At 42.5% G+C, this 26,143-nt stretch overlaps 1 protein-coding gene across 3 annotated transcripts in view; it reads left to right on the top strand.

Annotated features, from left to right (window-relative positions):
• The first annotated feature begins 6,313 nt into the window (after positions 1-6,313).
• Positions 6,314-26,143, top strand: part of LOC309338993 (zinc finger protein 318-like) — a 26,630-nt gene continuing 6,800 nt past the window's right edge. Inside the window, exons 1-7 of one of the 3 annotated variants that reach the window (XM_081856586.1) lie at positions 6,314-6,616; positions 8,835-9,049; positions 13,699-14,251; positions 17,627-19,036; positions 20,275-20,374; positions 20,661-20,933; positions 24,366-25,022. In XM_081856586.1, coding sequence (XP_081712712.1) covers positions 6,329-6,616; positions 8,835-9,049; positions 13,699-14,251; positions 17,627-19,036; positions 20,275-20,374; positions 20,661-20,908 — 2,814 coding nt within the window. In that variant the 5' untranslated portion in view covers positions 6,314-6,328 and the 3' untranslated portion in view covers positions 20,909-20,933; positions 24,366-25,022. Of the gene's footprint in view, positions 6,617-8,834; positions 9,050-13,698; positions 14,252-17,626; positions 19,037-20,274; positions 20,375-20,660; positions 20,934-24,336; positions 25,023-26,143 lie in introns of those variants that run through there. The other 2 variants (XM_081856587.1, XR_014155131.1) reach the window with 2 other exon arrangements.

The following is a 26,143-nucleotide window of genomic DNA, read 5'->3' as shown; positions in this document are numbered from 1 at the left end:
GTTTTTAAAATCCCCCCAAAATGGCAGGTGCTCTTTCAGAGGCATAAAAATGATTATTGAACTTTTATTCCCACCCCTGTTTTCAGCTCAGCCTTCAAATCTCCTGTTTTAATAAGTAACACAACTGAGTCAGACGGAGGTATGGTAAACAGTTCCCTTACCTTCAGTGGCAAAGTGCACCCCATTCAATAGGGCCAGTTCCACTTCAGGTATGTCAGAGACAGTGGTCTCTCTGTCAGGGTCGTCCCTGAGGCTGTGGCTTAGGTACACCATGCAGGTTTTCCTCATTGACTTCCATTGTTCTTTCACCTCTGACCCCAAAATAAGAATACATGAACACCCTAGTTTCATGGTCAAGGAGCTATAGGTTACATGTCTGGAAATGCAACTTGAGTAAAGCAAAAAAAGGGGGAGATTTCACCATAAATATTATTTTTGTAATACACAGTTGATGAATGGTTGTAACTTTATAAAATAAATTCAGGAAATGGAGTATATGAACCCGCACCTTCCTGCTCCCCTCCATAGACTTCCCCTCTCTTGGATGATGTCATTCCATGCCTTGTCCCATCACGTACCACTGGGCCCATCTCCAAACCACAATGGTTACCCTCTAACCACAGGTCCTGACCTGCCAGAATTGCTATCGTCTTTGGCTCACTGTCAGCCCTAAGAGAAAGAGGATGACCTCCCTTGCAAAAGAATTCCAAAATCCCTACAGAGGGGTAACAAGTGCTTGAAAATCTCTTATGTCCAGATTTCAAGAAAGTACTGCCATTTTGAACTGCTCTAAAAGGTCTGGAGGGAGGAGGTGGTCCAACCAAGAAGAGAAGAGTACTAAAAACCATATGCATCTGGGAGAGTAATTTCCACTACACTTTTTCATGTACAACTTGCTTTAGAAATATTATTTGTAATCAACTGTATCTCCATCATGTCCTGTAGGTTAAGCAGGGAAATAGAGTGACCTACCCAAAACTATCCAGTATGAAGCATGACTTAAATGCAGAATGCGAAACTGTGTACCCCTCCTCCCCTAACTGCTCAAATGCAACACAGCTTTCATGTCTCAGTGTAGATGGCAAAGAGAGCAGCGAGGAAAGATCCCAGTTACAAATAGTACGGAATGAACAGCTGCCTGGTGCTGCCTGGGCTTGGTTCATTCAGAGGGGAGAGCAGCTATTCAGGCCCTGCGGACCAAGCCGCCTACTCATGAGCAGCAAATTCAGAAAGGTGGGGTCCCTTCATGATAGTCACAGCCACGCCCCTTCTCAGATTATATAACCTAAGATTACACAATTTTATAATTATAGAATTGTAATAATTAGGGACATATTGCAACAATCTATACACCTAGATCTTCTGGGGGGTTTTTTCTCTGCACATATATGGGCAAATGATTTAGAGTCATGTTTGCCATGAAGTTCCATTGTACATAACCAAACTTGCACGCCATTCTCTTAAAAATGAAACACCTTGTGTTCTTGTGTTTTCAGCATTCCTAAATGCTTAAAAGCCCCCCTTTCATTCTGAGTGGGTGGCGCTAAGATGCTGGAGACAGGGACCCCACTGCACACACTGGGAAAAGTAAAAGCTTGGGAATGACCAAAAGCACTCCCAGGCAACCGGCTTATTGAGTATTCCTTCTGATTTGTTTGTAAAGAGGTCAGAAGACACGGCATCAAAGCAGGTGTTGTCTCACATTTTCTAGTCTATTCCCCTGTTACTTTCCGTATCGCAAAAAGTCCAGCCTTTAGGGGAAATAGTTGTGCAAGACCTCCACGTCAACTCTAGCTGTGCAACCTGAATTTGCCAGTATGTGGTTGAATCCCACCTGGAAATACCAACAGCCTGGAAGTGCCGCAAGTGAGAATTGCATCAAGTAACACGGTGAAGTTGAAACTGCGTCAAGAGAAAGCTGGTTTCTGTAACCTGTCCATACCCTGCAAAATTGCCTCCACCTTTTTGCATGCTTTATTTTCCTTCTGCTAGATGTGGGACAGGCAAAGAAGCTGTATCAGGCAGTGTCATCCATCCTAGGAATCCTGCCCTCCCTTCCCCAGGTTTTTTGAGACTTCACCAGTTATTGCCTCCGTGCTTTCAAGCTCATCCTTGCAGGTTTTACGAAAAAGCAACTTAGCACTATCCTCGCCGCTAGCTGAGGTCCTGAGCAAAGGTGCTACAATCTGCACCCAGTACCAATGTCCTTACTTTTGCTCTGAAAGCATGTAAAAAGTGGCTTTCCTATGGAGGCTGAGAACAAGTCTTTCTGAAATTGGGATTTGAGGGAAAATGTACAGAGTTAAGGAGCAAACAAAGGGAGATTGTTCCAAGCATAGGAAGTGGCAGAAAAGAAAGTGAGACTGAAGAAGGGAAGAAAAACAGCTGACGGTAGATGGGGCAGAGCAGAGGGGAGGGTGCAACGAAGCAAACAAGCAAAGCATCCTTTGAATATGCCAGTTTGCTGTAGGGCTTCATTGTTTGCTAGTGTCAGAGAATAAGTAACACACAAAGCAAGAAGAGCTGTTGCATGCCGGTCTTGCTGGTGGGCTTCCTGTATGTATCTGTGAGAACAAGGTGCTGGACTTGATAGGCTTTTGGCCTGATGCATCAAAGGTCTTCCTATGTTCCTAGCCATTTTTACCTGTAGAGTGCATATTTTGTGCAAATTAACTGATGAGATGCACAGCTTGCAGACAAAATGGATATCCAATGTTTCCAGAAATCCATTTGGAAGGTGGGGGGAAAGAGGAGTCCTGGGTTCATGGAATAGTAGGCAGTGGTGACAGAAGAGTGATGATTCTTAAGGGGGAAAGGCAAAATTGTAATGTTTTTAAAAGCATCATAATCTTGTTACAGGAAAATATTAATTTCTTTATTTCTTTATGCAAACACCACCATTCTCCATACACATACTATTTTCAACCCAGAAAGGAAAACCCCTCTTCACAGGTCCCACCTTTTTCAACATGAGGCGTGGCATGAATCTACTTCTGCCAAGCTCTTTCCAGATTCCAGCTGCACAGCAACTTCCCTGATTATGCTGCAACACCCACTGCTGAACATGTCAGGTTACGTACACACAATCTCTTACTTGCTCTTTAAAAACATTGTGGAATTCCAAACATTACTTCCAACATTCCATTGAAGGGTACTTCCTGATGGTGATTTTGCAAGCGGATCTAGTGCACCTTCATTGGTTTCAGTTTGTACACAATTCCATCCCCTACTGATTCCTGCCTCTCTGCCTATTTACACTGCAGATTGCAGTGAAGATAGGATCCAGAGTGGACATCACAAGTGTGCGTGCATACACACAGACACACAACAATGTAAAACCAGTACAGGGAATGTGTGACCCTCCAATGTTGTTGGACTACAGTTCCCATTATTCCTGACCATTAACCAAGCTGGCTAGTGCTAATGGGAGCTGGAGTCCAACAACATCTGAAAGGCCAAGTATTTCTTATCTATGATGTTTCCTATCGCAAGTGTGAATTCTCCCAGTGTTTCGCATATGTAAAATTAACTTGTTGTTTTCCACAATATATCCATGCTTTATCCCTTAAGAATATGTTGCATATGTGTTGAAACTTTGTACATGCAAGCTGCATTGGTGCTCAGCTAGTTGAGTGGTGCACTTTTAGTTCTTTCTTTCTGCATGTGAAAAAGCACAAATTGAATCTGAAACCTTTTGCATGCAACACATGTGCTCTACCACTGAACTAGGGCCATTTCAAACTTCTCTACTACACTGTTTATAATATTGGTGTCTTTCATACTTGGGTTCCGTACTTTCATGCTTGGGTTCCATTTCCTTCCAACGAGTTACAAAGAATCAACAGAGGGAGAATCTGCCAAAAAAGCACTTGAACATATTGCCAAGGTGTGCTTGAATGCAGCAGAAGAGTTGTCAGCCAACTTCCTGCATTACTACTTCCAAGCATCATTTCACTGGAGTAGCTATCCTTTTGTCAGAGGCATAAATCTTGTACTTGCATGTCACTGCAAGCCCTGCTTCTGATGTGTTTTGTTCTGACTTTGTATAGGTCTAAATGTCTTCATAGTTATGTTAATTCATATTAATATTTGGCTTCTATAAAGTTAGTTATTCCAGGAAAATGTACTCTTTAAGGGTGCATTCCTGTGTACAGCCAGTCAGCTTGAATCCCATCTATCAAACTGCACAGCACTGCAGCTTAAGTTAATAGATCAGGGGTACCACCCTGCATAAGCGGGTACTGTAATTCATGTCCTCAATTGCACTTTGCATTCCTTCTGGACAGATGGTCCAGAGAATAGGTTCAACCGTTCAACGTATTTCAAGTTTAATATGGCAATGGTAGACTCAAACCAAAAGAGTACCATAATGTTTTAAATTCCTTTCTGTTTATCCGTATCAGAACGGCTCAAGGTGGGTAACTCCTGAGCCAACAATTGCAACAATTAAACTGCACTTATCTCATCCTACTTCTCTATACAGTAGGAGCTTCTGCACTACTTGCAGACAAAATTCAGTTAAATAGGGTTTAAAACTGTACAGGAACATAGGAAGCTGCTGAACCATCTAGTCCAGCATTTGTCCATGGAACCCAGTAATGTCTACTCCAGACTTCCCCAGCTAATGACTTCAAGAGGTTTCGGACTACAATTGCATCAGCCCCAGCCAGTGCATGCTGACTATGGTTGATGGGAATTAAGGTTCAAAACCTCTGGAGGACAGGTTGGAAAAGGCTAATCTACTTTGAGCAGTAGTGGTTGCTAGCATGTGCTTACCACCAAGCTATGGACCCTGCTCCATATTAGTTTCTGCCCCTTAGCAACTTTCTAATGTGTACTATATTTCTTATTTAGTACCTACCTCTCTTGTTTACTCTTGCTCTCAGAGAAGCTCACAAAAGTATGCACAACTCAAACAATCTTTTCACATTATGAACCGGACCGATGACACCTTGATGAAAGTTTGGGACAATGAATTGAATAATCTCAGAGTGTGTAATTATGTAAGGAGCACCTAGTCAAATGCACAGCGAACAAAACAGATATGCATATTCAGTTTTGAAAGCGAGCATGATTGACATCATCCTGACAGTTTAGAACAAGAGCAGGTTTACAAAAATTGCAACTACAAAATTTCTGCCAGATACAAAATCAAAGACTCCGATTCAGCTTGGAAATCATGTCTGAAATAAACACAAACACATTAAGGAATTAGGCTTCCAACATTGTTTGGTGAATACTATTTTATGAATCTGATTATATAAATATTATTATTAAGTTATATACTACTTCATTTCCAAGATGGCCTCTTACTGGTTTATAAGTATAAAACCAATGATACATAATTAAAATATATAATAAAACAAGTTAATTAAGGCACTAAGATAAACATTCACAATTAAAATATGTAATAAAAATAAGACCATTAGAACAGCACAATGAAAAGGTTTAAAACAGCAGTTGGTTAATAATATGAATTTTAATCAGTCAAATCTTAAATCAGCATATGAATAAGAACAAGAGGAACAAAAAGCTATCTCCTTTGGTTTTAATCAATGTACAATGACAATGAGTCAGAGCTGGTGGGGCATCTTTCTAGGATCTCAAGCAGAAATCTAGCAGGCAACGTGAAATATCTCTGTCCAAGACCCTGGGAGGTGCTGCCTGTCAGAGTAGACAACGGTAAACTAAATGGACAAATATTCTGAGCCGCAATAAGGCACCTTCCTATAATCGGATTAGAAGAGTCACACCCCCCCTTATTGTCATTTTAAAATGATACTTTCCGTTTGATTATTTACATCAATTTAGTTTTCATTACGATTTTTATTATCTTACATCTGAGGACTGATTAATTGGGGGAAAGCCTTTTTTGGTCAGCCAACTAAACATTGCAAGCCCCCTGCTTTCTTGGGCCTTTCCTCAGAAATCCGCCTATATACAGATCAGTGATCAAATGACACGAGATCCAGAGGAAGCCCGTGTTCTGAATCAGCTGAAATTCTCGCAGACCACTGCTGAATACAGAACACATCAAAAGGAGAACGGGAAACTCGAAAACTCTACACGTTTTCTCTCTCTATGAATTCTGAGTTACCAGGCCGGACGGAGCCCCCTGATATATTTTTGCTCCCCCCCAGCGGCCTCTAGCGTCTGGGAGGATGCCTTACATCCCCGGGCAGGCTCAAAGGCCACGTGACTCGAGTTCCGCCGCCGCCATTTTGTAAGGACGTCGGAAGGAAGCGTCTTCCCGGCCCGCCCACCCAGCCCCGCGCGAGCTGCGTTTGCGTCCGGTGCTACGTGCGCGCGCGAGGAGCGGGGGCAGTTGATGCGTGCGCAGAGCGGGCTGGGGGCTGGGCAGGGAGCTAGCGAGAGCGGCCTTGGCGGCGGCGGAGGCGCTGCTGTTGTCGTGATGCACCGCGCCAGCAGCAGCCGTTCGAGCAAGCCGTCTTCCAGCCGGTCCAAAGCCAGCGGATCCAGCTCCAGTTCGGCTCGAGGCCGCAGCTCGCACCGCTCGCGCTCGCGCTCCCGGTCTCCGCGGAGCCGCCGCCGGCACCGCTCGCCCTCCAGCGGACGCTCTTCGCGCCGGTCGCCGCCTTCGCGCCGCAGTAGTCGGGTACGCTCTGCCCGTGGCGGCGGAGGCTGAGGGGGTTACGGGTTGGGGAATTGGCCCGGCCTGAGCGAATTTAAGCCGCCTCCGAGAGCCAGTGTGGTGTAGTGGTTAAGAGCGGTAGACTCCTAATCTGGGGAACCTGGTTCGGGTCTCCGCACTTCCACATGCAGCTGCTGGGTGACCTTGGGCCAGTCACACTTTTCTGAAGTCTCTCAGCCCCACTCACCTCACAGAGTGTTTGTTGTGGGGGAGGAAGGGGAAGGAGAATGTTAGCCGCTTTGAGACACCTTAGGGTAATGATAAAGCGGGATATCAAATCCAAACTCTTCTTCTTCCGCCTCCCCAGCGTCCAGGGGTAACGCCCGCCCGCTTGCCTCAGTACAGTGGTACCTCGGGTTACATACGCTTCAGGTTACATACACTTCAGGTTACAGACTCCGCTAACCCAGAAATAGTGCTTCAGGTTAAGAACTTTGCTTCAGGATGAGAACAGAAATCGTGCTGTGGTGGTGCAGCGGCACCAGGAGGCCCCAACCTAAAGTGGTGCTTCAGGTTAAGTACAGTTTCAGGTTAAGTACGGACCTCCGGAACGAATTAAGTACTTAACCCGAGGTACCACTGTACCTTCCCCAAGGAGCATCCCCCATCTCTTGCACCTAACTGCCACTTACTGGAATAGCCAGCCGTTTTCCTGCCCCCAACTTAGTTATATATAATATCATGGCCCACATTTCTGGGCATGCGCCCAGCAGCCTTGAGCATCCCTAAGCAATCTTACCTGCGATCCCATCCTTGGCTCTGTGGTGATGCGAAGGAGGTCGAAAGGCTTAATGACAGCTGGAGGGGAAGCTTTGCCTCAAAGTAGAGAAACATTAAATGTGCAACAGCCCTGTGTATCCTACATCTGAGAGGAAATCACCTTGGATTTAGTAAGACTTCTGAGTAGGCCCGTCTCAGGTTGAGCTGCACGCTCCTTTCTTTCCTTCATTTCTACATGAAGGAAAGTGGCCGGTGATTTTTGCCCGCACACAAAATACGCTTAACAGGTTAAGGCAATACCTGTAGACTTGGCTTGTGGTGGGGAGGAGCTTAGGTTTATTTTTACCAAAGGTTCGTGGATCGTTGAATGAATTTGAAAAGTAGGATGGCTGCTAAGGCATATTGGGCGCCTAAAACCTGGTTGGATTACTTGAAAATTATTTCAACCAAAATCAACACAGCTAATGGATAGTCATGGTTAGGATCAAACTGTGAATTTCAGAGAAGATTAGCCTTTGGAAGTGATTGTGCTTCACTTTTCATATTTGTCAATAACCAAATACTTAAAGATCTTAAAGGCTGGGGGAGAGATGAAGAAGAAAAGAGGCTGCATTTGGATGATTAATGAGCTGAGATATGCATCAATTTACTGAACCCGCATGCAATCTCTTTGGTCCCCTGCCCCCTTTGTTCAAGTGGGAAATATGCCAGGAAACCAGTTAACCATAGTTATTCTGTTAACAAATAATTGGAAAGCTAGTCAATGGCTCCCAAGGAGGCTAGAAAATGAAGCCATTGAAATAAAATTTGCTTCCAGTTCCTGTCTTGTTTGGAAGCCAGTGTTTGGATGTAACAGTACACTGCTGTTAGTTTTGATGCCTGGCTTTGGGAACAGGGAGCTGAGCAAGCTGCATGTGGATTTGTGACTCTGCACATATCTTGGCTTAATAAACTGATATTTGATTATCTAGATAGCAGGAGGAAGCAGAGTGAGGAGATAAATGCTTCCAAGAGATAAGTTCACCTATCTAAAAATGTCTATTAGAACTTGGAAGTGCCCTATACGACTGATGGGCTATCCCCCTGTTCCATTACTAATTAATTTTAAGAAACAACCCATTCCTAGAATTGACCGCTTTTCTGTGAAAAATGGGGGTGGACAGTGGTTTTTTGGTGGTTTGTGTCACTGACAATAAATTGGGAGGCTTCTTATTCTTCTAAATGGTACAATTGTCAATTTAGCTGCATTGTCTCATTACATTGTTGGTGTACATATTATCAGATGTCTTCACTGCACATAAACATTAGATGCATGTAGTGTTTTTCAAATCCACATCAATTGTAGTAAAATTTGCATACTGCATTAATATTGGCTTATTTCTTAAATAGCATCATGAACCCCCTGCCCCATAGTAACTTACTTGGCCGTAAGAATTCTGATGTCTTGTTATTTTAATTGTAGAGACGCTCTCCAGGCAAGCGCTCTCACTCTCCGGGCAAGCGCTCTCACTCTCCGGGCAAGCGCTCTCACTCTCCGGGCAAGCGCTCTCACTCTCCGGGCAAGCGCTCTCACTCTCCGGGCAAGCGCTCTCACTCTCCGGGCAAGCGCTCTCACTCTCCGGGCAAGCGCTCTCACTCTCCAGACAAACGCTCTCCAAGTTTGAGTGATGGGAACAGGTAAGGCTTCTCTGAAGGCCAGTCTCTCATAATTAACCTTGGTTATCTTTCTTGGTACTTGTCCCATGGGTAATATAAAACCCCACAACCTGATTGTAAGACGTTGTGGGAAATGTATAGGACATGTTGGGAATCTCACATATAGGACAGACATATTTAGCTCTCTTATTGACATATTTTTAATACCTCCCTTGGTATGGATTTAAAATATTAGGAATTAAAGAGAGGTATTGAAAACATGTCTCCGTTTAATTTCATACAGTCTTTTTATAAATAAGAGCAGGATTGAGATGGATAAAAAGTACATAGCTCAGTTTTGAAAACCTTTTGTTTGATTGAAATCATTAGTTTTTACATCTACTTCTTTGAATTTTTCTGACAGTTTTGTCTTCAGTGGATTCTGAGTAACCCGTGAGAGTAGATGTGGAACTGAAACAGCTTCTTTTCTAAAAATGAACCCCAGTTGAAAAACAAAATGATGAAACACCCTTTTAGTAAATTTCTTGTTACCTCATGACAATTTAGCTGCTATTTTAAACTCACATGTTCCTGCAGGTACAGAAACTGTGTGAAGATCTATATTATAATTTGCTTTCACTGCCCAAACATCCTGTTTTCCTAATCCATTTTTAGGGGTGAAATTTCTTCTTCAGATCCCCAACAGCAGGTTTCTATTTAGAATAGGGTTATATACACAGACATGTACATGAAAAAGGGTATATTTAGGAAAGATAATTGCGTGAATGACAGAAGTTGTAAAACACTTTCACACTGAACAATGAAACTTCCTAGTTGCTTTTACTTCTAGAGCCACTTCTAGAAGTAGAAGCAACCGGGAAGTTTCATTGTTCAGTGTGAAAGTGTTAAAGCTATATCAACACTAGAATAAGGAAAACCCAAATTGGACCCACAAGAAAATGTTGCCACATAGAGTGCTGCTGATCAGGGTTCTCTCAGTTATTCCATTCCATTCCTCTTCACTCCCCCATCAGTGTCCTGTGCTTTTGCCCCCAACACTCACCCAATATTCCATGTTGACAGAGCTTATTCAGTTTTCCTTGGGCTGGTTATTTCCTTATGTCTCTCCTTAGAGTTTTTGAAAATATTTTTTGTGCATCTGCAAATCTTGGGATTTCCCTGGGCCAAAATATAGCCACCTCTTAATGTTTGGGTGGTCATTTTGGCTACAGAAGATCCAGTATTAATTTGCTGTTAGTATGTAGAATATGGAAGTATAACAGCAGAGATAATTCAGTGTGTAATTTAAGGGTTAATTATGTTGTCTGTAAGTCATCTAGACAAGAGGGGGTAAGTTGTGACCAGGGCGGGTGGCATGATCTTTACTGAGGTAGTAGCTGCTTTGGTAAGCTGTCTAGCTGTGAGTGAATTTTCTTGTGGCTGTTTCATTGAATCTAAGACTGCTGTCAACAAGGCCTGTCGAAAGGCAAAACTTCTTTCTTTCAGCTGGGCAGGGCTGTCTTACCCATAGGCGCTAGGGGTGCAGGGCACCCGGGTGCCAGGCTCTCAGGGGCGCCAGGCTGAGAGTCCAGAGCTCGAGAGTTGAGTCCGGGAAGAGCCTGTCTGTTGGTCGGAGCACTGCAGTGGGCTCTTCCGGGAGCCAGAGAGCAAGCAAGCAGGTAGGTGGGTGGGCAAGCAGACAGACACGCACCCAGCGAGGAGGAGGAGGAGGACAAGAGACGACGGCAACAGCAGCGACAGAAAAGGCGGCAAGCAGCATTCTCCTCAGCATGCCTTTCCCGCCTCGGCTTTAGCGGTGTCCCTTCGCTCCTCCGACGCTGGAAGCAGCAGCAGCAGCAGGCAAGCAGCCCCTCCTCATGCTGCCCTGGGTGGTGGAAGGAACAGGTGGGCCAAAGGGTTGCCGCCGCTTGCCTTTCCTGTGCATTTCTCCACTTCGGTCCGACTTTGGGACTCGCAGTGTGCTGGCGGCAGCTCCCTGAGAGAGAGAAAGAGAGTGAGCAGCTTCGCCTCTTTTCGCCAACCAGGTGCCTGACAACTCTGGGGAACCTTTCCTTAAAAAGGTCAGCAACTTTGGGGTTCCCCCCCTAAAAAAGGTTGACAACTGGGCAACTTTGGGAGGGGCGCCGGGCGGATCTTTGCACCCCTGCGCCGCATATGCTTAAGACAGCCCTGTGCTGGAGTTTGATTTGTTCAATAAACTTTGGCCAGTATTTTATTGCTGGGCACATTGCTCAGTGTCTCTGCTAACAGGGTACTGTTAAAGTGATTTTAACTCTGTCGTGGTGATAAGAACAATGCAAATTACTGTATTTTTCGCACTATAGGACACACCGGACTATAGGATGCACCTTGTTTTAGAGGGCGGAGAACAAGGAAAAAAAATTCTCCCCCTCTCTGCCCAGTGCCCCTTCAGCGAAGTGGCAGGAGCTGCTGCGCAGAGAGGGGGAGAATTTCCCCCCTCTTGTTTTCCCCCTCTAAAACAAGGTGCCGTTTAAGGTGCGTTCAGTCGCCTTCAGGCGGCTACCTCAAAAGCCTGGAGAGCGAGAGGGGTCGGTGCGCACCGACCCCTCTCGCTCTCCAGGCTTCAGGTTCCTTTCGACCTGCTCTTTGGGGCTGACGGGGGGAAGCCCACCACCAGCCCCAAAGGGCAGGTCGGGGAGCAGCGGAAAGGCGTACAGCGAAGAGGCTGCTGCCATAGCCGCGCGTCACTTCTCCAGCTGGGAGAGGTTCGCGGGGGGCTTCTTTAGCCCCGCGCGCGCTGTCCCGGCTGGAGTGGTGGTGCGCGGCTAAAGAGGCTGCTGCAATAGCCGCGCATCACCTCTCCAGCTGGGAGAGGGTCGCGGGGGCTTCTTTAGCCCCGTGCGCGCTGTCCCGGCTGGAGAGGTGGCGTGCAGCTAAAGATGCTCCTGCCATAGCCGCCCGTGACCTCTCCAGCCGGGAGAGGGTTGCGGGGCTATGGCTTCTTCGCTCCATAGGACGCACACACATTTCCCCTTCATTTTTGAAGGGGAAAAAGTGCGTCCTATAGAGCGAAAAATACGGTATAACTTTTTTTCAACTGATATCTTGATCCTATGAACCGCCCCCCGCTCCCCTTTTTTAAGGGCTTATAATAGCTTGAGCTGGTATAGGTCTGTGTCTTGATGGACAATTTTTTTCGGTTGAATCCAGTTTCCCATTATAGATCTTATTCTCCTGCAGTATTAGAAAATTAGATATATATGCTAGGTTCCCAAATGGTTCCTTAAACCAAGTTTGCTGTCGTCAAAATGGAATGCCTAGTTTCCATTTTGGGGCAAGACAGCTCCAGTCTTAGTTTTCAAATGATGGACTTTCCATGATTGATTCTGAGTTAAACTTCTGACTACCTTGAACTAGGTTAAGAGCTTTGAGAACTGGAAGAAGAAACGTCACTTGATCCAGGGATAGTCCACATACATATATATTGACCTAAATTTACCTCTTTTTCTTAATGGTGACTGTTCCTCCTCAGGCTGCACAGAAAAAGCAATTTGGTTCCAGAAATTCATTCCGTTTGTGCAGATAAAATGTAACTGATAACATTTTACAGGGTATTAGTGAGATATTAGTGTGTGAAAACAGTCCAGATCCAGTGATCCGCAGATGGTGATGTCGGGTGCCATCCTGGTGCCCAGGCATCTTCACTTGGTTGCAAGTGGTCAAAAGCCTGGGGCAAAATGCGCCTGGTGCCTGGCTAATTTTGAACACTGCTTTGAACTGATAAGGAAGTTGTCTTCCATATTTTGATATTTTGCTTCATACTGTTTTTGACATGTTAGGTGCATGAAGATCTCTTCACAATTATTGTTGGGAAAACATTCAGCAGGCTGAGTGTGATGAACACATGTATTTAGGTTCAATGCTTTCAGCAATCCTCATTTAAAAACATGCATGGAAGTTATTTTCAGTAGTAATTCTGAGGGGGTTTTTTTGTTTTGTTTTTTTGCTAAAGTAACATGCAGAAAACAGTACAGTATGTGAAGGAAATTATTTGAGGAGTGGAGGGTAAGAAACTTTGCTGAATTTGGAACTACAATATTGTTGCTGATGAAAGGGGGAATTCTACTATTGTAAAACATACCAAAATGTTCTGTTGCTTACTTTCCCCCTAGATAGCCAGCAAGACATTTGTGTTCTTTTTTTTTTTTATGAGACCATCTAAAAAAGCTAAACACAACCCTAAATCAAAACAAAACAAATTCCTTCCAGTAGCACCTTAAAGACCAACTAAGTCAGTTCTTGGTATGAGCTTTCGTGTGCATGCACACTTCTTCAGATACCAACCCTAAATGTGTGTTGTTCAAATCCACCATAAAATAATTGAAGTATGCAGGCCTTTTGTGTAAGATAAATAGACAAACTGGAACCTGAGTGCTCTCAAGTTTGGGCTTCTGTTCCTTCTGTTCCTGTTGCATATCTCCTATGCGCATAAATAACAAGACTTCTGAAATGAATTATTTCGCTCACTGCAGCATAGTTTGGACTGTCAAGGGGTGAAGTTATTGCTGAGTATATAAAATCTTCAGAACCAGCCATCTTGGGTTCAAGGCAAGAAGTATTGAGTTGTCATACAAAGGGCACTTTATGCCAGCTGGAGTTCGGGGGGGTTATTCCAAGTTGCTGATTTTGTTCTGTACCTCTCTTATTAGGGATGACTTGGCTGATGGTCCAATATTTAGCAGTGGCCTTCCACGCCCTCAAAGCATTGAGCGGTATTCCTTGACCAAGGAAACTCCTTCTTCACCTTTCAATACAGGACAAGATGAGGATTATCGCTTTAGAGATGATTTCCTCCATCAATCAGACTATAGCACCAGCTATAACCATCTACAATATCTCCCAAGGGAAACGGAAAGGTATAGAATGCTACTTGGGAAGCCATCAGAGGATACAGGGCAAGACCTAGAACTTCCTAAACATGACAGAGATGACAGACTGCTTAAGATAGACATAGAGCCTGAGGATTTCTTGTCTGGGACGTGGAACTTCTGCAAACAAGATCCTAGTAAGAGCCCAAGCCTGCCATTTCACGATGTGGATTTACGTGTACTTGAATATGCTGGGAGAAAAAGCAAAGAGGAGGAGCTGAGCAGAAATTGCAGTCAAGACCCTGAACATAAATATATTTATAGACCTAATGAAATCACAGCAATGCCCAAAAAATCTATTCTGAAGAAACACAGGGATGATCCTTCGGTGCAGGTTTGGCATGTATTTCTCTCTCTGGTTAAACTGTCCTTTACACTTTTTACTGCTCTTTTATTGAATCTTAAATTTTATTACTTAACTTAATCTCTGTTAATTCTGGAACAAATACCCTCAGAATAATATCCAGGCTTCCCTCACAGTTGTGGAGTTTGTTTGGTATAACTTGTAGAATAATCAGCATATTGGATCCCATTTTTCTTGGAATGAGGACATTTTACTAGTTTTGGTATTTAGAGCATCCCACTTCATGAGCAATTCTACCTTTCAAAAGTTTTCATTCAGCTTATTCATATAGCTTTAAAATTCACACACAATCAAAATCCTTACTTATTAAAAAAACCCCTAAGCTTTCCAGAAACAGATTTCCAGGTAGTATACATAGGAATTTAAATACAGGCGATTCCCTGTTAGTGTGGGGGTTGCTTTCCAGGTCATTGTGCATGTCAGCAATTGTGCGTAAGCCCATTTTGCTCCCTTCCAAAACTGAAAGCAGCGCATGTCTTGGTGGTCACATGTCAGGTAGACAGGTACAAGGTGATCGCCACCTGTACTACAATCTAAAACAACCGAGAATACAATAAAGTTGAGAATGGCAGAACTATTCAGCTAGATAATATAACAATTTGCAGTGGCTGGGTGACAAACATTTTTACCTGGTTCGAGCACCAGATTCACTATCCTTGGCAGTACATTCTGTAGCTGTGATGCTATCACACAGAAGAGCCTCCCACTTGTATACGTGTAATGTTTTTCTCCTATAGATAGAACCTGCGGCAAGGTGCCAGAAATGTTTTAACACCTTGACATTTGAAGCCAGCCCTGTATAGGAAAGCTTTATAAGGTTTAATTTTTTACTATGTTTCTATATATATTCTGGAAGATGCCCAGAGTGGCTGAGATACAAATAATAAATTATTATTGTTATTGTTGTTATTATTAATCTGGACATGATGGGGTTTTTTACCTCTACAGTAGAAAAATCAGAATAGTCAAGACCACCAAATTAAGGTGGTTTTTGTAATGGTACATCTGGGATTTGTTTTGAACCATTTAATGGCACTTGCAATGGGTTGAATGCAAACAAAATAAGGGTACTATTATTCACATCTGTGTGTAGGCTGAAATTGAAGAGTTGGCAATTTATGCAGTAAATTTACCATGTTGTGCATTTTTTTAACCTGCTTGAACCTAATAAAAGAATCTTAATACTAGAATTACCTAGTTGGATTGGACTGCAAACATTCTCTCAAACTGGTATGGAATGCTCTGAACAGGTGACATTTCATACTATCATGACTGGATTGTTTTTCTGTTGTGTAGCTGTGGAGAGAGAGCACCTTGGCAGGTGGTTCCAATACTAAATACTGTAAATAAATAATGCTTTTCAAAACCATGCCAACTGTGATGTGGCAAGTACCTTTTTTGCATCCTGCTCTCTCTATCTCAGGGTTTCATCATATGAAAAAATCAGTTCGTTTCTGATAATAGTAACAATATGCCTGTGGGAATTATCTTTTTGTAGCTGCCATAACCAGAGCTGCACACAATGCTTGCTTGTGAATGTTTTGGTGCAAAAACACTTTGGGTTTGGTGGAAAATGTTGATTTCAAATCTCCAAAGGTATTGTTTTACATATGTTTGTCCCTGTCCACAGCCACTGTGTTGCTCCTCAGTTACTCATTTGACATGGTTTTTCTTCTCCTCTATTATTGCTGTGTAATCTCAGCAAATCAGGCATCGCAGAATGATTCCCAGGGTACTGCATAGCCCCTCAGCTTTGTCTAAATGACAGTGTTATTCAGGGCAAACAAAGCCCTCTCATTGCCCTCACTGTGAACGAGGGTTTGCTTGAGTAGGGGCAAGAATTGAACAGCTATTACCAAGGTATCAAGCTGACAAATCTTACCTCGCTGTACTGGCAGTTTTATAGCTCATTAGATCAGTGTTGCAAGCCAGGGTTGGCCTTTAGTGGGGGATAATCGGTCACTTTCTCTTCCAGTGCCCTATTAAAGACGATCAGGCAGGAGTGTTGATTGTCGGCAGTGAAAGTGACATGACAAAAGTGTATAAAATTATGCACAGCATGGAGAAAGGAGCTAGAGAAAAGTTTTCTCTTTCTCATAATACTAGAATTTATGGACATCCAAGGAAGCTGAATGTTGGAAGATTCAAGACAGACAAAAGGAAGTACCGTATTTTTCGCCCTATAGGACGCACTTTTCCCCCTCCCAAAATGAAGGGGAAATGCGTGTGCGTCCTATGGGGCGAATGCAGGCTTTCGCTGAAGCCTGGAGAGCGAGAGGGGTCGGTGCGCACTGACCCCTCTCGCTCTCCAGGCTTCAGGAGAGCCGCAGCACCAGTCCCACAAGGTCGGGGGACAGCGGGGAGGCGGAACGCCGCCATCCTGCTGTCTCCCGATGTGGTTTGGAGGCTGACGGCGGGGAGACGCGTGCTTCTCCCGGCCGCCAGCCCCGCAAGCTCCGGGGACAGCGGGGAGGCGCAGCGCGTCTTCCCGCTGTCCCCGGACCTGATCTGCAGGCGGGCGGCGGGGAGAAGAGCGCTTCTCCCCGCTGCCTGCCCCGCAAGCTCCGGGGACAGTTGGGAGGCGCAGCGCGTCCTCCTGCTGTCCCCGGACCTGGTCTGCAGGCGGGCGGTAGGGAGAAGAGCGCTTCTCCCCGCTGCCGGCCCCACAAGCGCCTGGGGGGGGGAAAATATTTTTCCCCCTTTATTTCCCCCCCAAAAAACTTGGTGCGTCCTATGAGCCGGTGCGTCCTATGGGGCGAAAAATACGGTACTTCTCCACGCTGCACATAGTTTAATTGTGGAATTCCTGCCCACAAGAGGCAGTAATAGCCGCTAACTTGGGTGGCTTTAAAAGAGGATTGGCAAATTCACAGAGGTTATGGCTATCAGTGGCTGCTAACCCTGATGGATATGCTCTGCCTTCACTGTTGTGTTGAAGGTGGTATGCTTCAGAATACTAGTTGCTGGAAACTGCAGGTGGGCAGAGGGCTATTGCTCTCAGCTCTTGCTTGTGGGCTTCCCTTGGGCTTCTAGTTGGCCACTATGAGAACAGGATTCTGGGCTAGGTGGGCCACTGGCTGGATCCAGCAGACTGTTCTCACATTCTTAAAGTATGGCCCATCCCTAATCAAAATGGCCATCTTATGCAGATGTAACAGTGTGGTATTTAGGAACTATTTTGTCTCTTTCAATTCCATTTTTATCTTTGTCTTACAGTTTTCGTTAGTGTTATGAACTACTGACTATAAACCCTTTATATTAAAGTTATGTCTGTCTTAATAGATTGGGAAAGTGATTAGCCTCCTTGCAAAATGTAGTAACAAATGGCAATTTCTTTCTTTTTAGCCTGAAGTCTTTTCTAGCAGTTCTGCCTCTCTCAAAGAGCCCCCTCTTCTTTCAGATGATCCTCCTTTTCCCCAGAGAACCAACAGCATTGCTCCTTTTTCAACTGAGGAGGTGAAATTCCTCAAACAGTTCAATAAAAATGCAGATGTAGAACCTGCAAATACAACATCTGAAGGCAATGTGCATAATTGGAAGCTGCATTCTGGCCAAAACCAAAACATTTCCCATTATAAACAGAATTTTGGGAGCTTTTTGAATCAGAGAGAGTGTCATGAGTCCACATCAGAGCATGAAGACCAGCACAGTTACTTCTTGCTTCCCCATGAAAGAGCCAGCCAGGATGGGAATGGCTTTTCACACATTCTGAGTATGAAAACAGATTCTTCCAGCACTCAAGAAAAGAGAAGGAACAGCCTCCTTGATGATGTTGAGGCTGAAGAGAAGTTTCTTTATGGTGATAATGGGGATGACTCAATTTTTATTCAAAGGATAACATTGAGTGGTGATAAAGAACATGGAAGGAAGAAAATAAACTCTCCTCCTGCTAGTCTGTCTGTAAAATCAGACACTTTAGAAGAATCCAGACCAGAGCATGAGAAAATTTATGACTTGCTCAAAACTATTGGTCTTGACATTGGGGTGGCTGAAATTGGTAAGCTTGCTGCCCGCACTCAGGAACGCCTCCATGGGAAGAAAGCATCTCATTCTCCTGATCGTCGTTCAGTGGCTTCTCATAAACCTAGGAAAGAATCTATGGAGTTTAAGGAAAGGCACTGCAGTAAAAGTGACACTCATTATCCAGAGTCAAGGTGGAACCACTCTCCCTCTCCTGATTATTTCCCACCATCTAAAGAGATGTCTCCTGCTTCACATTCTAAGCACACTGAAAGCAAAATTGTAAGGCAAGATTATCATTTCCCACAAGAGCAAGCTGTTCCCATGGCATCTCCAATTCCCTCTGCCCCACCTTGTCTTCCTCATATGTTTCCTGCTCCCATATATCCCCAGTATAGTGTTCCATTCTATTTACCATTCGGTGCAACTCACCTGCCACAAAACTATCCACCTCCCACAATGCCCCCTCCTGGCTATAATCCATATGGACAGTATTTCACTTATGCAGCTTCTGGCTGGGCCACGTATGCTCCTCCCCAGCAGGCTGATCCTGAATTTCCAAATGCACCTCAGTACGGTACTCCAACAGTGCCACCAAATCATTCAGTTTCCAACGTCAGAGTTATTCAGACAATTTCCACAACACGAAGGACTTGTGATATCAAAAGAAATACATCTATGATGGTTCAAACCCCTTTCTCTGCTCCTCATTCCAAATTGCTCCCTCAGCCTACCCCCAAAGGCGCTAAGGAAAAAATACCTGATGATAGAAATCGAGCTGTTCAGAAACGAAAGGTGAGAATGTTTATCTTACAAGCAGATGTATCTTCCTCCCCCCCCCCCCACATTTCCTTTTCCACATAGCAGCAATGTAGTTGCTGCTATTGAGAAGTGGATAGTATCCTTATAGACTTACTTCTGAATGCCTTATACTGTAGTTTAAAAATATATACAGTGGTACCTCGGGTTACAAACACTTCAGGTTACAGACTTCAGGTTACAGACTCCACTAACCCAGAAATAGTACCTCGGGTTAAGAACTTTGCTTCAGGATGAGAACAGAAATTGTGCGGCAGCGGGAGGCCCCATTAGCTAAAGTGGTACCTCAGGTTAAAAGCAGTTTCAGGTTAAGAACGGACCTCCGGAACGAATTAAGTTCTTAACCCAAGGTACCACTGTAATACTTTTTCTACTGCACATCTTTTCCTAACACATAATGAAATATGAAACCAAGTGCAGAATTGATTCCTTGTTTAAGATTACATTCTTGGATTTAAGGTCTGCCGTTTTACAGAAGTTCAAAGCACATACAATTTTATTTTAACTTTTTTCTGCACTTTTTATTTGACATTGGATTATGTATAGTTTTTTTGAACAGGATGTACCTCTAATGTCTTGAGCTATCTAATGGCTGTTTTTATGGTACTGTGGCAAGACACACCTTGTTAATTGTTGTTATTGTTTATTACCTGCTCTTCACCCTAAGGTCTTAAACAGTCTCTCTTTAAGGATACAATCTACATGCAGGTCCTGCTATTGGAACACTTGGTAACTGAAATCTCAGCCAAACACGAAGAATTATACCCAAACCTCACTACACAAGCAGCAAATTCAGATACCCAAACAGATGGAGTTTGCCTACTTCATGTTTTGCTGGTCAGCAGCAGCCCTTTTGGGCAGAAACCAGGGAGGGAGGGGGAGAGATCAAACAAATTACGAAATAGAAGTGTTCCCATAGGAAATAATGGAAATCATAAGCTCATTATGTGAACATACGCCTAACAAATGATTTCCTGGGAACACATTTTGTTCAGAAAGCAGGACCTGCATGCTTTTAAGCTTTAGTAAGTTTTAGTATGTTTCATGTTTAGTGGCATTTAGTATGTTAGGAGCTGGGTGCAATGAATCACAGGCTGAGTTAGCAAGCATAAGATGAAAATATTTACTTTCAATGATTGTTGTAGTTTTAGTTGGGTTGTAATCCATGAAAGGGGGATTTTTAATACCTTCCTTCCCTTCACAAACCTTTCTAGGTATTGGAGGAAAGAGAGAAATTGAAGGCTGAACAAGAAGCACGACAGAAGAAACTGCATTATCTGACAGTTGAGTTAAACAGACTTACAAAACAGGAAGGTACTGCACTCATTTTATTCTTCCTTTTCCCCTACTATCCTCTAAAGTGGTGATGCTGGACATTGCATAATTTGTTTTTATCTCAGGGTATTATCCTAAACAGGGAATTAATTAGGGTGCAACCAAATCATTGCAAGTAACTGTCAGTTCTTCATACAGTAATGCAAACCCTGCTTCTGTCTTTTGGGTATACCAAAATGGTACCTTATAATTGATGACCCAAAATAATTTTGCATGTATTAATGATTTTCTTATGCTTTCCACTCTACCACTTTGACTGGCTTAGGGGAGATGATGCGCAAGATGCGTAAGGCAAAAGATCCCTTGCTGGTGGAAGTGAACCAACTACGAGAGAAGATAGCAAAGGAAGTTGCTCAGCTACAGATGCATTCTGATGCGGCAGATAAAAAGCAATCTGAGCTTGATAAGGTAGCTCTGATCTTGGGGATTAACATTTTTAAGAAAGCCTGGAAGCTGTCTTCTGAAAATAAAGACTCATCAGAAAAAGACAAGTCAGAAAATGGAAAAAAATGAGGAGATAACTTGCAACTCAATCCAGGTAAAATAACAGGTGCACTCACCAAGGGAGTTCAGATAATAATTACTTAATTAGTCTGGATATAAAAGCCTTTTGCCCATGCATGTATCCCCTTCGCATCTCCGTTTGTACAAGCCAATAAACAAACCAGGAAGTCTTCAATTAACTTCCTATTTTATGAGTCCTATGTTGTGAATTACTGTTTTATGTCTAAAGGAAAGTAAAATAGTTGTTAAGAAGTTTTGTCTCTTGGGTCTTTGGTTTAAATTAAATGCTGATACAATATAACAACTCTACCAAATTCACAGAAATAGAAGGTAAGATATCTCTAAATTTTCTAAGCCGCTCAAGGTTAATCCTAAATCATTATCTACAGTTCCCCCCCTCCTTCACAGCTCTGTTGTCAGACTGCAATGATGGGAGAAACTTTTTTCACTCCCAGCAATGGGCTGTCAAAACTCAGAAGCCTTTCAGAGGTAGGAGACTTTCACATGTAAAAGGTAGCAGCAGAGAGTTCTCTCCCCCGCACCACTCCTTTTTATAAATAGCTTTTACTGTTGTAGCAAATCAATAGTGGCGTTTTGTTTTGTTTTGTTCATTAAATTTGCATATTGCCCTAAATCTATAGATCTCTGTGTTGTTCACAACATAAAAAACTTGACTAGGGGATAGGAGAGAAATTTGATCAGTTCTCATTGAATGCTGAATCTATCAAATTCTCACTTTCCAAAACAATATGAAAACTGAAACACAGCCATCCTTTAAATTTCACCCATATCCAAATTTTGCAATGCAGTTCTCCAGCCAAACAACCAAATGCATATATTTAAAAAATGCCTCTGTTGGGAGAAAGTGCATAAAAATTAAGATATTAGTAAAAATAGCGTACACGTGATATTAGAGGAAAATGCAAAAATGTGTCCATTAGTCAGAACTGCATACAAAAATCTCTTAATTAGAAGAAATGCACACTAAAGTGCTGGTGTATTATTATTATTATTATTATTATTATTATTATTATTATTATTTTAATAGCAAATATTTGTAGAAACTGCATTTCAGATTAGAAAAATGGGAACAGAGAACCAAAATTGATAGATCCTTCCATCCCAACTCTTCTCTCTAGGACTATATCACCTTATATGCATCTCAGAAAGGATGTTATGTTATGATGTAGCATCCTTCAGTAAACATTGTGAGGAGAAAACATGGCTCCGTACTTCACCCTTCCCTCCAGTGCACTTAGAAGGATTATAAGTTGTAACTTAAATGTAGGGTGGTATAACCCCATAGAAGATTCAGAGTACCAGCACTGCTTTGCTTTGCTCTGGCTTTGCTATAGCAGCAAATACTTTAAATAGAAAAAGCCCTCTGCTGTAAACCTTTATCCAATTATGTCCCCACCACTGAAAGATCTCAGAAAGACTTGTCAACCCAGATGTAATTCTGTCACCTTCTTTCCCATTTCCTCTTTAACCTCTTCAGTGCTTAAGACTCATATTAATTCTACTAAATTGGACTTTTACTCAAATTAGCAATGTATATTTGTGCACACATTTTCTCTCTATTTCTGTGTGCATGGGGGGGGGGCTGATCCAGGGGACGAGGAGAGAAGTGACCAGCAGGATTATGGGTAGGATGGAAACTATCATAACAGTTTCAAGTACAATAGTTACTATAATATAAATGGTAATGATATAAAATTGTACATAGCAGTACTAGAACATTTAGACCATTTTCATATATCAAGAAAGAAGTTGGGAGGGGGATTCTTTAAAAGAAAAACATTGAAACTCCATTGGTTTGTGTTTCAGTTGCCCTTTGGATATTCAAGAACTGACGAATAACAAACTGATCATTTAACATTAACAGAATGCAAAAGACAGATTAAGAGAAGTCTTATTGCAAAGCCCAGTTTTACAAGTGTTATGAGAACCAAGTGACAGTGAGACATCATTCACATTGTTACGAGGAATTTGCATCATAGGAGACAAAAGCAATAAAATGTGACTGTTGCAGCCATTCCAAGTATTCAAACAATTGTTAATTATGAATGGCGCTGTGGTCTAAACCACTGATTCTTTTGGGCTTGCTGATCGGAAGGTCAGCGGTTTGAATCTGCCTGACAGGATGAGCTCCCATTGCTCTGTCCCAGCTTCTGCCAACATAGCAGTTTGAAAGCACACCAGTACTAGTAGATAAATAGGTACTGCTGCGACGGGAAGGTAAATAGTGGTTCCATGTGCTCTGACTTCCATCATGGTGTTCTGTTGCGCCAGAAGTAGTTTAATCATGCTGGCCACATGACCTGGAAAGCTGTCTGTGAACAAATGCCGACTCCCTCGGCTTGAAGTGAGATGAGCGCTGCAACCCCATAGTCACCTTTGACTGGACTTAACTATCCAGGGGTCCTTTACCTTACCATTCTCATTAAGGTGTTTGGGGCTGCAGTCCTATTGTGCTGTTAGTAAAAATAAACATTCTAGAAGCTTTTTATGGCTGAATAGCGGGGTAAAAATGCTTAAAATATAAACAAGCATCATAAATATACCAACAAAAAGGATTGGATTTTGCAATCAGCAAATCTGTATTATATCAACATGTTTGGTACAGAAAGCCTTTTATAATCATTTCAGCTGTTAATGATTCTGCCATTGTGCATTATAGGACTCTAAATGTATAATTAGAAGTACACGTATAGATTACTCAGATTGCTACATTATATAATCAGAAAGATACAATTGTAAAATGATCTATTTTAACACTTGCTTAGCCAACAACTGAAATTTTCTAAAACAAATTATTGTGCATAGTGATTTTTGCAATCCTAAAAATTATGTATAGATTTGTGTTTTTTAAAAGATTCATTTTATAGAGGATTTTGTGTACAATCTGGTTTTTCTGCTGATCTGTAACAACAGATGCCTTTTATGCCATCTGATGGCCATGCATTTCATATACACGCAGGTCCTGCTTTCCCAGTGCAATGCCTTCCTCTGAACAAGAAAATAATTTGTTAGGTCAGCATTCACATGACAAAGCTGGTGATTTCCATTACTTCCTATGGGAACATTTTTAATTTGTGATTTGTCCAATCTCAATCCCTCCCTGGTTTATGCCTGAAACTGCCACAGCCAATCAGCAAAACCAAACAAAAGAAAAGCTGATTTGTTCAATCTCTCTTGCTCCCTGATTTGTCTGATCTCTCTCCGTCCCTCCATGGTTTCTGCTCAAAATGGCTGCTGGCAACAAGCAGAGCATGAACAAGTAAGGAAGTGGGCAAGCTCCAGCTGTTCAGATATCTTAATCAGCAGTTTGGGTATAACTGAAATTTTTGATAACAAGTGTTCCAATAGTGGGACCTGTGTGTACTAGTGAAAGGGGTCTACAAAATATGTTATCTGCTTCATCATTATAAATCTAGATGTTGTGACCATGTATACTTCTTGATAGTTGGATACTTCAGTTGGAGAAGATGACCTCATTGTGGACAGATGCTGCCCTGCAACCCTGGAAGAATAACATCAGAGAATCCTGCAGAAAAATGAAAAGAGGGACAAATAGTATAGGGACATGAATACTTACCAGATATCTGGAGAGACTTCGGGGAGGGGTGTTATGATTATGTTTATTTGTCTAGTTATATTTTGTTATATGTATATGAAAACCAATAAAAAGTACTTATAGAAAAAGCAGTGGAGAAAGAGGCATTTGATACAGTAGAATGGAGATTTTTCTTTTATGAACTGAAAGTATTTGGTTTTATACTCCAATTCTTAACTTGGATTTGCTGAAAGATGAGGAAGTGTGACCCTGTTGATTATATTGATGTGCTTCCAGAGGCAAGGCTTTTTGTGAACAAGGACATTGTTTTTCCTTTTGAGACTGTGGAACTAAAAGTTACCATCCATACCATGTCAAACTTTTGTGTTCATTTTATTTGATCACTCTATTTCCAGTCTATACCAGTGAGTGGATCATGCCAAGATGTGTTTGGAACAAAACAATTCACACTTTGCACCACATCCATCATATCTATCACTTCCCTTTTCCACTCATGTGTTTCCTGACCACGAATGCATGTATTTCATAGACCTGCATGTGCTTAAATTTTTTTAAAAAAATTGGAATGCTGGTATTTCAGAACTTTGACATTCTGATTGGCCACAGTCAGTTCTCCTTTTACGACTGTACTTCATTTCTAATCACAATAATTTGTATTGTGTGATTGAAAAACAGCCTATGTCTTCTGTACAATGACACATGCACACAATGTAACTGGCAAATACCTCCTTTTACTAAAAGTTGGAACATTTATTATGGTCATTCATTATAAAGTGCTAACAGAATTGCTGGAAACCTTAAATTGCAATTTTTCAAAAAATAAATAATAGAGCTGCAGAAATTTGTCCATATACACTGTGCAAAGGTCTTTAGTAAAGAGATCTCTGCAACATTATAAAAGTAGTAACATGCCTGGCAGTAATGGAAAGAAACAAAATTGCATGAATAGTGTGATCAGGTGAGAGCAGAAGAGAAGAGCTGTGATTAAAGGATAGCTTTCTGGAATTGTCATTTACCCAAATCAAAACCATAGCCAAATAATCATAAGCATGGGCAATGATCAGAGATTATGAAAGTTGTAGTTCAACATCATCTGGAGGGCTAAATGTTCAGTTTGGGGGGTAGCAGTTGTGCATGGGTTCCTAGGTGTTTGAAGGTATAGGAGACAGAATGGATTGGAGAAATGTGATTGAGAGAAGAGAGCTACTAGCAATTCAAAGAAGGAGTTCAGGTTCTAATGTTTTTTTGAGAGTCCATACTCAAATAAGTAAGAGAGGTCAGTGCCCATATTCTCAAACAACCAAAAGAAGGGCTTCTATTTTCTGGCGATCTAGGATGAAGGCACTTCTAGAGGTGATTATTTTGAACCCCAAGATTGCTCTTCTCTCCATTTTTGCGGCGGATGCCCAGGACCTTACTCAAATGGATCTTCTTATCTGCCTTATCGTGGCAGCACAGCTTACCATTGCTGGACACTGGAGAACTTCAAATGCTGACCTGTTTGAAGTGTGGTTTATGCAAGCTTGGGACTTAATTTTAATAGAAAAGGCAACAACAACTTCAAGACCTGAGGAACAATGCTAAATCAAATATACTACATGGTTTTGGTTTTTTTGTATGCTTTGACAACAGAACATGACTACAGACCACCTACAGCTCATGAAGAT

The sequence above is a fragment of the Podarcis erhardii genome, assembly GCF_964252035.2.
Source record: "Podarcis erhardii genome assembly, chromosome: 3".
Taxonomy (NCBI): Eukaryota; Metazoa; Chordata; class Lepidosauria; order Squamata; family Lacertidae; genus Podarcis; species Podarcis erhardii.
Note: the sequence above shows the minus strand (reverse complement) of the source record. Positions and strands in the feature narration are given on the sequence as shown.